We start from the raw sequence: 12738 nt of genomic DNA, 5'->3' as shown, positions 1-12738 counted from the left end.
TACAAAATTCAAGTCCAAGTGGATCAAAGACCTCAACATAAACCCAGTTACCCTGAACCTGACAAAAAAGAAAGTGGGAAATAGCCTTCCACACACTGGCCCAAGACCACTTCCTAAATAGAACACCAGTAGCACAAACACTAAGACTGACAATAAATGGGACCTCCTGAAACTGAAAAGCTGGGTGACCTGAGGCTAGACAGCACAGGGACCTAAGGCAAAAAATAACAGCCTAAAATATTGATAAAATGTCTCCTAATGATATTCTGTTATACTTGGAGATAAGCGTCTTATTCAACCACCATCAGCAATGCTTCCTTCTGCAGCAGATGGGAATAAGAGACCCACAACCAGACATTTTGAAGTGGGAGATCAGGGAACACTCATCCCTAAATGGGATGTCTCTATCAAATCCTCCCGAGCTAAGGGAACCTGGAGAATGTAAGAGCCAGAGGGTATGGAGTGCACCAAGGAAATAAGACCCTCTAAATCAAGAACAAAGTTTCTATGAAGCATTCATAGGAGCCTCACAGGTCTGCACCACGTTTCGTGTGTGTGTGTGTACATGTATGAGTTCCGGTTTAGTATTTTTATGAAATTCCTGGTGGGTCTCTCTTACTCTTGGGCTCCTTTCCTTCTTAGTTTGTCTTGTCCACAAAGGTATAATTTTTCTCTTATATTTTATTTTGTTATATTTAAAGATAAACTAAGGTAAAGGTTAACAACTCAATTGTACTTGTTGGGAGTGGGAAAATCAGTTTTCTCCAATGGAGTGACACGGGATATATCAACCACTCCACAGTAGGCCTCATGTTCAGTAGTGTTGACCAACATGCAGTAAACTCCACAGTTTAACAATGGCTTGAATATACTTCCTAATATCCCTTTTATTTAATTTCCATTCAGAAGTTACCATGTGTGGGTCTACACACACACACACACTTACTAAAGCAGTATAAAGTTAAATGCTCAAATGCATAGAGAAATCCAAGAGATGGTTTGAATTTTAGTATTTTATTTCATATACCCTAGCCATAAAGTCCCATATGGATTTTCAGCATTAATTAATGACACGTTATCAAGTTTCAAAGATTTATTCATCAGCTTAATAAACTCCAAAAATTCAACATGATTTCATGCATTCAGAGGAGTATTTCCTGGTCAAGTGGAAAATTGTGCGGATGCTTCTGAAAGACCTTCATTATAAGCAGCTTTATGGTGAGCTTCATGGTTTAGAAGTCAGGGCCTTCTTTCTTCAGTTTGCTGTAGTCCACATTCACTGAGTAGAACTTGGGGAAAAAAAAAATGTATTTTAGATTATCAAAGACAAACATAGCTCAAAAGTTTTAGAATTTGTTTCATCTTTTTCAAATAAGAACTCAGAAAATTTTAAGAATACTTAATTATGTAAATGTAACACACACACAAAAATACATTATCTAAAATTTTAGTGGTTATTAAAGGAGATGATTTTGGCAAAGTAAATACAGCATTCAATCTATAGTTTAAATATACTCTATACTAGTTAGATCTATAAGGATTATCCATTGCAAAATGAATAAGTATTCTTTCTGATGTACACTTCTATCTCTAAATTTTTAGTTCATATATATCTGTGTGTGCATATACAAATAAACACCCTATGTGTGGTATGTGGGACCCGAGTCAACAGGAAGGAGGCTAGTAATATAGTGTTTTGTTGCTTATGCAACTCTTCAGCTCCAACTGTCCTTTTCTCAGGCGTTTTCTGAATGCTGAACACTGCCAGTCACTTTTGGTGATAGATTTTAAGTAATACGGCACTAAAACATGTCTAAGATTTCCAAATATTTCAATTAAGATCATTTTAGAAATAAATTTTACTCGAGTGCTAAACAATGTCTAACTCCTAGTGAGTTTGTTGCTGTTTTGTTTTTAGGTGATATATTTGAAACGGGTCTAGAATTTCTACTGGAAGAAACAAAAATTATAATCTTAGTTTTACTTATTCTTGGGCTAAAGAAAACTATGAAGATAATGCTATAATTCCTTGAAAATGAGTTATTTATCTGTAAATGAATTATAAGCATTTTCTCCAGAGTCTGTGTACTGGTTTGAATAAGAATGGCCCCCATAGGCTCATATATTATTAATGTTTAGTCACCCAGGAGTGGAACTCCCCAATACTGATTAAAGGATTAGTTGTGGCCTTGTGGGAGGAGTGAGTCACTGGGGTAGTGGGCTTTGAGGTTTCAAAATCCCATGCCAGGCCCAGTCCTCTTTGTTTGTGGATCAGGATATAGCTCCCAGATACATTCTCCAGCACCATGCCTGATTGTTGCCATGCTCTCTGCCAAGATAATAATGAACTAAGCCTCTCCAAACTGTAAGCAAGCCCCCATTAAGTGTCCTCTTTCATATGAGTTGTTTTGGTCATGGAGTCTCTTCACAGCAACGGAAGACAGATTGCATTAAAGCAGACTTCAGGGCTGGTATCTAGCTCCAAGTCACAGCAGTTGCCTATGTGAGGACCCAGACTCATTCCTTTTCACTGTAAAAAACATACTAACAAATGGTTCACAAATCTTTTCCCACAGAGATTTCTTCAAACCCTCTTTTCTTCAAATATATGCTTCTATACTGTAAGAGGCAGGCTCTCACACAACCTCCATGGTGTGTATGTGAGGATGATCTTAAGAGGTTATGTTCTCCTGCCTCCTCCTCTCCAGCACTGGAGTGACAGGCACATGTCACCACGCTCTGTTTTAAGGGTGCTGGGGACTGCACACAGAGCTTTGCACATGCCAGGCAAACAAACACCTTGCCAGCTGAACCTCATCCCCAACTCCTTACTTGATTTTTTAAAAAAGAAAACTCTCCAAGTTGTAAAGCATATCACCATGTTACCCTTAGTTTTATACACACTGGTCTAGGGTTACTTGGACAGAAAGATGTAAATAAACGAGCAATATTCTTTGCTCTGTCTTGTTAAGAAGCAATTCACCTAGACAACAGAACAAGTTATACTAGTCTCTAACACGTTTGCATAAAATTAGGCTATTTTGAGATATACAAGTATAATATGTGTTAAAAAGAAAATAAACATCTAATAGATGCCAACAACGTCTAGCTGCGGTTTATCTTCACCATCACCATCTTCTGTATTCTAACTGCTTTATAAAAACCTACTTGAGGATCAAATTATAAATTACTTAAAACTGATTCAACTAAAAGGCTGGAGAGATGACTTAGTGGCTGAAAGCAAGTACTGTTAATCTAAAGGCTCTGAGTTCAGGACCCAGCACCCATGTGGGGTGGCTCACAAACCACAATGGTAACTCCAGCTCCAGGGCTCTGACATCTGTAACCTCAGCAGGCTCCTGTACTCATAAATGGAATTCAAAGCAATAAGAACAAATATTCAAAAACAAAGCCACTACTAGGTGTGGTGGTTGTTACACACCTTTTAACCCAGAATTCTGAGACAGAGGCAGAAGGATTAACCTTGATCAGGTTGAAGAACAACTTGATCTACATATCAAGTTTCAAGACAACCATGGCTACATCCTTAAACCAACTATTCTGCCAAAGTAGTGATGCATGGCTTTAATCCCTCAGCATTCTGAAGTCAAAAAGGCAGGCAGATATCTGAATTCAAAGCCAGCTTCATCAACACGTGAGTTCCAGGTCAGGACTATGTAAAGAGACCTTGACTCAACAATTTTTTTTTTCCCTCAAAGCTAGTGGGCTTTTGATGTATTTGCTTTGTACTTAAAATTCTCTCTGGAAGTAGTTTTGAAATCTGCTTTGCTTTTTTCACACCCATGCCTCTGCTGCTTTTCTCAACAGTAGTCACCTTGAAAGCACCCTAGATGGAGATATCTGATCCTGGCTTTGAAGCATTTCTTTCATTGATGGGCCTCTAATCCTTAAACCTTTCATTGCTGGGCCTCTAATCCTTAAACCTCATCTTTTCCTAATCTCTTGGAGTTTTATGAGTTTTTGCTTTGGGGAGCCAATAACCTCCCTTTATGAACTGAATATTCGTGTCCTCCTAAAATGTCTGGTGAAGTTCTAGCCCCTCATAAGAAATGACATTTAGAAACTGGGAGTATGGAAGGTAATCAGGTCTTAAGGGCAGAGCCTTCACAACTAGGCTATTTTGTTTAAAGAGAAAAACAGGGCCAAGTGTCTACCTCCTTTTCCTCTTGTGAAAGCATCCAGTAATCTTGTGAAAGATCCAGGATCTTTGGGAGGAACAGAACTGACTGGCTCTTTGGTCTCACATTTCCCACAATGGTAACACTTTTCTGCTGCCAAGGTTCCCTATCCATGGTACTTTTTATCATAGCCACCCCAAATCTTAGTATCTTAACACTATTAACTTTTAGTTTTTTATTCACATTGCTGTTTCTAAGTCAAGTGCTCCACACTCGTTTCATTCCAGTCTTCAGTTTGATGAGAAGCCCTCATTTGCCACTCTGGTTCCCAAGGGAAATGGAAAGAACAGGGGATCAAAAACAAAACAGTTTAAAAGTGGTAAATATCATCTTCCTACCTCATTGCTTGCCACAAAAAACAAACAAACAAATAGATAAATAAATAAGGCATATGGTACGACTAAGCTCTATTGGCCAAATAAATAATATTCTTTTAGATGAAGCCAAGAGTTTCGCACACCATTAGAGGACAGCAGCTTGTGTACTTAGAAGTCAAATTAGAGTTGGGTTAAGCGAGTAAAGAGCCAGGCAGTGATGGCTGATGGAGGCACACATCCTTAATCCCCGCACTCAGAAGGCAGTGGCAGGCGGACCTCTGAGGCCAGCCTGGTCTACAAGAGCTAGGTAAAGGACAGCCAGAGCTGTTACACAGGGAAACCCTGTCTCAAAAAAAATGAACAAACCAAAGGAATAAAAAGAAAAAATAAAGTGAGTAAAGAATAATCTTTAAAGTTGCTACAAATAGTAATGAGAACACGTGTCTCTACCACAGACACTTTCCCCAGGTCTTAGTCAAACACGGCTCAGCGTGACCCTTCTGGGGAGCTAAGGCAAACTGCTAGGTACTGAGGAACAATTGGATGCAGCAGAAAACCTAAGGGAGGTGTAGGCACGTTAAATAGATAGATTGTTTGGCATGAAAATTATACCCGAACTCTTGGCAACAGAAGGTTTACATGCACAAATACAACACATAAGCAAGGTTATGTTTGAGAAATCAATAGTCATGGTACATGAATACAATCTTTCAAAGAGTAGCTAAATAGACCACCCTTCTGGGAAGGTGTTATAGCTTATCTATGAGGCTCATGGCAAAATTTTATTTTTAACTGACTTTCATTTCTTCCTACTAAACCTCACCAAAAATATTTGAACCATACCAAGAAGAAACAGGCAACCAAACCACCCAAGAGACCAGGCTGTCCATACTTCAAACGCAATGGCAGTAACTCTTCAAGGTTCATCATGATAATGGAGTTTTGCCTGCACATCTCATTTCAAGAAAAACTACCACAGAGCCACAGATCTGTTACAATATGCTTTCCAAGAACGTTGAACAATGTTGTATCTTACCTTATATTGTTCATTGGGACCCAGTTTGTTCCAAGGCTCTGGGTTATTTTTCCTGTCCCAGCTAAAATGAATAAAACAGTATAATTATTATAGTAATAAAACACTACTTAAATCATGTTTTGAAATACTTCCTTAGAAGCTAGTATTTTGAAGAGATCAAACTCATTCATTTTCTAGTAGATATAAGACTGTATTACTTTCACTATGAAGCGAAACAGGAGTAGAATTCATAGTTAAACAAGCATGCAACTGGTAGAAATCACAGTAACAGCCATTTAGGATATCTGTCCTCATCCCTGTATTTCTAGCAGGAATGCTTGTATTTGGATTTTATAAAGTCTTCTATTTTTATCATTGAGGTAATATATAAAAGTTTATAGACTCCCCATTAATCATCTCCAACTGCAAAAAAGATCATTTTATTGTTTAAAAGATAAAACATTCACACAGGACAAGAATCACAATTACGTATTATATAAAAAGCAGTGATTCCCAGGCATGGCGGCACACGCCTTTAATCCTGGCACTCAGGAGGTAGAGGCGGACAGATCTCCGTGAGTTCAATGACAGCCTGGTTTGCACAGTGAGTTCCAGGACAGCCAGAGATATATAATGAGGCCCTGTCTCCAAACAACAATAATAAACAAACATAACAATTATTATCCCAATCTGAAATGAAATAATGAAATACTTAGCAATTCGACTTTGCCAACAGAAAACTAAAACTCAGAGAAATTGGGTAAATTGATGAGACAGGAAAGGTAAATGTCAGCAGCAGAAAGTCCTGGAGGCTGCGTGGCTACGAAATTGTAGTTGTTTCTACTGTGGTCCCCAGGGCAGCTTCCTCAGCCAGCCATCCAAGCTTGAAGCATCAGGAGACTCACCTGACATCTGGATTGAACAATGCCAGGCGCATCAAATACAGTGCTGCTCCAGTACCTCCTGCTCCAATAAATACGAAGAGAGGAATCAACTAGAACAAAGAATAGACAAAACATAGTACCCGTCATCACATTCTTTGATCTTGTCCAAAATAAGACTACAATGGCTCCTACATGGTAACATCCAAATCCATTTCGCTAACTTGTCCTAAAATGTGAACAAAGGTTGATCTTAGATGGAAGCAATGTTTCTTTTCAATTGTATTCTAAAGGCATTAGGATTATTTTGGTTTTAAGAGTCTGACTTCTTGCTGTGTGGCTCTGGCTGGCGCATGCCTCTAAACCCCAGCACTGGTGAGGCAGAGGCAGGCGGATCTCTACGAGTTAGAGGCCAGACTGATCTTCAGAGCGAGTTCCAGGACAGCAAGGGCCACACAGAGAAAGCCTGTCTAGAAAAAAACTAAAAATAATAAAGATAACAATAGTAATGGTAGTGATAAACACACAATCTCTGTGAAATAAAGAGCAGAATCAGCGGGCAGGCAGGTCTGTTAAAGGCACTGGCTTTAGGAACTAACTCTGAAAACAGATTTCTACTAAATTAGCTAAGTATTTGGAAAACCAGGCTTAAGGTAAAGATTAGTTATCTTAGGGACTGTCATAGGGGGAGTTTTACTGAACAAAAATGAGATATCAAGAAAACTTAAGTAAATTTTGCAAATGCAAGGTATCCAAGAAAAGTAAGGATTCCGGGATGAAGATCCCTTACATTTCCGAAGGCTTGGCGATGCAATGCAGTGGATATAAAAGCCTCAAAGGCCAAGATAACAAACCTGGCCTTTCTTGGATTCTAACCCACTCCGTGTACCATCCAACCCTCTTTGGAGCAACCAATCTGCGAGAGCGTGGCCAGCGTTCCAACACTCAGAATGTTTACCTTCCTCCCCGATGTCTGCCACCTTCTGCTTCTGGCAAAACTCCGCAGCGGAAAACAGTGACAAATAAAGGGCTTCGAGCAGCCGGGTCAGGCCAACCACAGACAGGGTAAACCCCAGGAACAGCGAAAAGGGAGCGTCCCCAGGGGACTGAGGCAGGTGCACCAAACACAGAAGCCACCCTGGAAAAGACCATGGACTTACGCTGGGATGTTTCTTGGCTTGCCCGACGATCTGACGGAGCATGTTTGCGGCAGGGGACTACCTCCACGGAGACAGGAGAACGAGAGCGGGACACACACCAAACGGCTTCGGCAACCCGGCTGAGCGGACGTCCAAAGTCACCCAGAACCTCCTACCTGAAGGACCCCTGGCTCGGAGGGCAGCCTGCGGCAGGAAAGCCCGGATGCGGCTGTCCTCCACAGTGCCGGAGTGGCTCAGCCTTTGCGCGGTCGTGCTCACCTAGCCCGACTTCTGCATTCTACCGTGAAGCACAGGATCCTTCAGTGCTTCGTCATGCATCCTCTCTGATGGGTATATTTCGGCGTAGAAACCAGAACTTCTCGACTGATGAGACAGGCACGTTTTAGGACGACACGCGTGTGATCAGGGTCAGCGGGCGGGCGCGGCTTCCCTAGCGGCGCCTCCCGGCCCGGGCCGCACACGAACGCGCTTGGGGACGCGCGTGCCGTGCACGCGCAGGGCCGCCTGGAGGGTCCGGAGGGAGCTGCAAGGCGCCTCAGTGGCTCCCACAGGACACAGGTCCTGTCTGCAGCCGCCAAGGTCAAGGGCTGTGGTTTGAGACTGCTTGCAGCTGCTTCCTGTCCCCCACTGCGCTCAGGGACAGAAGTTAAAAAAGTAGTCAGTGACCTTCGATTCTTCAGTGTGATCGCTACACTCCCAGGTCATGACACTAGCCTCAAAAAACTTCTGCAACATGCCACCATCCCTTCTGGGTCCAGCTCTTGCATCTTCACTGGTCGTGTTCCTAAACTTAAAGAGTTTCTACTACTCTATTTCACTTTTCATTTATTTCTTTCTAAATTTGCTTTCACCCTAAAAAGGCCTCCTTGGGACAGGGTTTAATGGAGCACATACAATCACAATGAACAATTTGAACCCTTTCCAACTCCCTACATATATTACAGTTTTCAAATAATAAGACTAAAAAGAGGAGACATCTTCACTGGAATTGCTAAACTGAAGAAGTTGTATTAGCCGAAAGTTACCAGCGGAAGTGTATAAGGAAGACAATTCAAGTGACGAAGTTCTGAAGCTCACAACTGCTAACATGCTGAAGTCTGTTATAGCTGGAACTCAAGACCAAAATCAGGGACTGGAGAGATGGCTCTTAACACTGACTGCTTTTTTTTTTTTTTTTCCCCAGAGGTCCTGAGTTTAATTCCCAGCAAAGAGATATGGAGAGAGTAGACAGCCTTCCTGATTTCAGTGGGATTGCTTTGAGTTTCTCTCCATTTAGTCTGATGTTGGCTGTTGGCTTGCTGTATATGGCCTTTATTATGTTTAGGTATGTTTCTTGTGTCCTTGCTCTCTCCAAGGCCTTTATTATGAAAGGATATTGTATTTTGTCAAAGGCTTTTTCGGCATTTAATGAAAGGATCATGTGTGGGTTTTTTTTTTTTTTTTCAGTTTCTTTGTATGGTGGATTGCATTGACAGATTTTACATATGTTGAAGCTTTCTTGCATCTCTGGGATGAAGCCTACTTGCTCATGATGGATGGTTTTTCTGATGCGTTCTTGTATTTGGTTTGCCAGTATTTTGTTGAATATTTTTGCATCAATGTTCATGAGTGACATCGGTCTGTAATTCTTTTTCTTAGTAATGTATTTATGTGGTTTGGGTATCAGGGTAATTGTAGCCTCATAAAAAAGAGTTTGGCAATGTTCCTTTTGTATAAAAGGAACAACTTGAGGAGTATTGGTATTAGTTCTTCTTCAAAAATCTTGTAGAACCGGTCAGTGGTGGCACACGCCTTTAATCCCAGCACTCCAGACTCTGAGGCAGGTAGATCTGAGTTCAAGGCCAGCCTGGTCTACCAGAGCTAATTCCAGGACAGGAACCAAAAAAAAAGCTACAGAGAAACCCTATCTAGAAAATTAAAAAAAAAAAAAAAAACCTGTAGAATTCTACGCTGAAAACATCTGATCCTGGGCTTTTTTTTTTTTCCCCAGGGGAGACCTTTGAGGACTGTTTCTATTTCTTTAGCAGTTATAGGTCTACTTAATTTGCTTATCTGGTCTTTATTTAATATTGGTAAATGATATTTACCAAATTAAAATTGAAAAAGAAAGTTGTCCATTTCTTTTAAGTTTTCCAATTGTGTGGAGTACAGTTTTTCAAGATTTGACCTGATGATTCTCTAGATTTCCTTGATGTCTGTTGTTATGTCCCTCTTTTCATTTCTGATTTTGTTAATTTAGATATTCTCTGTCTCTGTCTGTCTCTCTCTCTCTGTCTCTCTCTGTCTCTCTCTCTCTGTCTCTCTCTCTGTCTCTCTCTGTCTCTCTCTCTGTCTCTCTCTGTCTCTCTCTCTCTCTCCCTTTTNTGTCTCTCTCTGTCTCTCTCTCTCTGTCTCTCTCTCTGTCTCTCTCTGTCTCTCTCTCTGTCTCTCTCTGTCTCTCTCTCTCTCTCCCTTTTGGTTAGTTTGGATAAAGGTTTGTCTATTTTGTTGATTTTCTCAAAGAACCAACCCTTTGTTTCATTGATTATTTGTATTTTTGTATTTTTTTCTTTGTATTTTTTTTATTTAGCACTCAATTTGATTATTTCCTGCCATCTAATTCTCCTGGGTGAGTTTGCTTCTTTTTGTTCTAGAATTTTCATATATGCTGTTAACTCACTAGTGTGGGAGTTTCTCAGCTTCTTCATTAAGGCACTTAGTGCTTTGAACTTTCCTCTTAGCATTGCTTTCATTGTTTCCCATAAAACTGGGTACGTTGTGTGGTCATTTTCATTGAATTTTAGGAAGTCTTTAATTTCTTCCTCGATTTTTTTTTCACCCACTGGTGACTCAGGTGAGCATTGTTTAATTTCCATGTGTTTGTGGGCTTTCTGGAATTAGTGTTGCTGTTGAATTCTAATTTTAAGCCATGGTGATTCGATAAGATACATGGGGTTATTGCAATTTTTTTTATCTGTTGAGATTTGCTTTGTTACTTAGTATGTGGTCAATTTTTGAGAAGGTTCCATGAGGTGCTGAGAAGGAGGTATATTTTTTATGTTTGGATGGAATGTTCTATAGATGTCTATTAAGTCCATTTGAGTCATGACATCTGTTAGTTCCCTTATTTCTCTGTGAATTTTCTGTCTGATAGACCTGTCCAGTGGTGAGAGTAGGGTGTTGAAGTCTCCCACTAATGGTGTGTGGGGCTTAAGTGTGATTTAAGCTTTAGTAGTGTTTCTTCTACATATGAGGGTGCCCTTGTATTTGGGGCATAGACATTCGGTATTGAGATTTCCTATTGATAGACTTTTCCTGTGACAAATATGAAATGTACTTCTTTGTCTTTTTTGATTCATTTTAGTTGTGAAGACCATGTGAGGGCCATGTGAGAACCATGTGAAGGCCATGTGCAGATCACATGAAAGCCATGTGAAGACCATGTGCAGATCACATGAAGGCCATGTGAAAACGATGTGAAGGCCACAATCTCTTGTTCATGGACACCTGCAGTTTATCCAGAGTCATTTATCATTATTTTCTCGATAATAAACCCTCAATTTATATGAAACTGAAAGGACTTAAAATTTTGCAATCATTTCTGGTATTCTGTTGAAATACAGACTACCTCTGTCCATTTCTGTGGCCCTTGACAAGGAGCTATACCTGTAACGGGAAGTTGAAAGATTCTCCATCTACTTTTACTCTGAGGATAAAATAAAAAAGAAGACAAGACAGCTCAATTAAGCCTAGATTAATTTTATTCAGAAAAAGAGTTCATATTTGAGTGTAACTTAATAACTGTTCTTCATGGTGGATAGAGCATGCCTGGATTCATGAGCATAAATAGACACAGTAACAGTAAGGTTACTGAACACTAAGAAAAGTATATATCTAGATTTAAATTTCATTAATCAAGCCTTCTTCTTCTCCTCCTCCTTATTTTTATTCTTCTTCCTCCTTCTCTTCCTCTTCCTCGTCCTCCTCCTTTTTCCTGAAACAAAAACTGGAATTTCATTCCTGCCTGAAACAACCTAAAAATACAAAATGTGTACAAGGGTTTCATGGCAGCAGATTTCAGCCAAAAAGATAATGGTCCCAGAGAAATGGACAGCAAATGAGGTGTCCCATGAATGTCTATACTAACTCCTCTGACAGTGTTTGTAAGCTTGGGACACAGAGGCCAGAATTAGTAAATTCAACATGTTATAAGAAAGTGAACAAATTCTTTGAAAGGCACAAACTCACCTGTACCCTGTATGAACCTGTATGTATTAAAGAAATTAAATTAGTACTTGAAACCCATCTGAAAATGAAAATTCTAAGACAACACAGTTTCAAAAGAAGGCAGACTCCCCAGTATATCCCAAATAAAAAAGCATTATCCATGTACTAACATCTAATTAAGATATTACAAACAGAAAATTGCAGAAATGAAACATGTTTCTGAAACATGGGTATACAATTTTTAATCCGAATTAAAAACTGAATCCAAAATTACATAAGTATACAACACAAAATGAATGATTTTTTAATTTTAACCTTATCATTCTTCTTTTTGCCTATATATGTTTGCAGATAGTGTTGTATGGTGTGTGTGTGTGTGTGTGTGTGTGTGTGTGTGTGTGTGTGTATGTGAGATATGATTGGGTGGGGAGGGGGAAATCCCAGAGAAAACTGTAATACTGACAAGACCTGATGGTTTGATGGATACAGGTGAGTAAGGAGAAAAGTTAAAAATAATATCAGAGCCAGGTTTGGTCATCTATTCCTTTGATCCCAGCACTCAGGGAGGCAGAGGTAAGCAGATCTCTGTGAGTTTGAGGTCAGCCTTGCCTAGTGTGCAAGTTCCAGAACCGCCAGGGCTACATGTGGAGAAACCCTCTCTTGGGAAAGAAAAAAAAATGGAAAACAGATGTAGGAGTTGTTTTATTAATGGGGATTAATTTGTGACTGGAGATGGATTGAGGAAAGACTCAAAGAGCATCAAACTGAGAAACTCCAGCGTGTAATGCTTGTTTGGATAAAACCAACAAGTGATGTGGGATTTCCCTCTGTATGTTGTGATTACCATTAATGAATAAAGAAACTGCTTTGTGCTGTGGGAGGACCTTCCACTCCTTCAGCCAATAGCTGCTAAGATACCAGCCCACTGGGGCGTGGTCTATTTAATCTTTTTTTTTTTTT

At 40.0% G+C, this 12738-nt stretch overlaps 1 protein-coding gene and 1 long non-coding RNA gene across 3 annotated transcripts; one reads left to right on the top strand and one right to left on the bottom strand.

Moving 5' to 3' along the window:
* Positions 1-1075: 1075 nt before the first annotated feature.
* Positions 1076-7739, bottom strand: Ndufa4 (NDUFA4 mitochondrial complex associated). Its single transcript, XM_050145875.1, has 4 exons — positions 7573-7739; positions 6437-6525; positions 5553-5613; positions 1076-1289 (listed from the first exon to the last, which is right to left on the bottom strand). Exons 1-4 carry the CDS (start codon positions 7612-7614, stop codon positions 1233-1235), a joined length of 249 nt encoding a protein of 82 aa, XP_050001832.1. The 5' UTR covers positions 7615-7739; the 3' UTR covers positions 1076-1232.
* Positions 7740-7864: 125 nt separating this feature from the next.
* LOC126503904 (uncharacterized) lies at positions 7865-11100 on the top strand. 2 transcript variants are annotated; one of them, XR_007592449.1, is made up of 5 exons: positions 7865-8272; positions 8756-8896; positions 9019-9189; positions 10142-10180; positions 10916-11100. It is a non-coding gene; the product is annotated as an uncharacterized lncRNA (long non-coding RNA). The 2 variants fall into 2 exon arrangements; XR_007592448.1 differs by lacking the exons at positions 9019-9189; positions 10142-10180.
* The last annotated feature ends 1638 nt before the right edge of the window (positions 11101-12738 follow it).

This window comes from Alexandromys fortis, unplaced genomic scaffold, assembly GCF_014885135.2.
Source record: "Alexandromys fortis isolate MF-2015 unplaced genomic scaffold, M_Fortis_MF-2015_v1.1 scaffold_34, whole genome shotgun sequence".
In the NCBI taxonomy this organism is placed as follows: Eukaryota; Metazoa; Chordata; class Mammalia; order Rodentia; family Cricetidae; genus Alexandromys; species Alexandromys fortis.
This window is presented reverse-complemented; position numbering and strand designations above follow the sequence as displayed.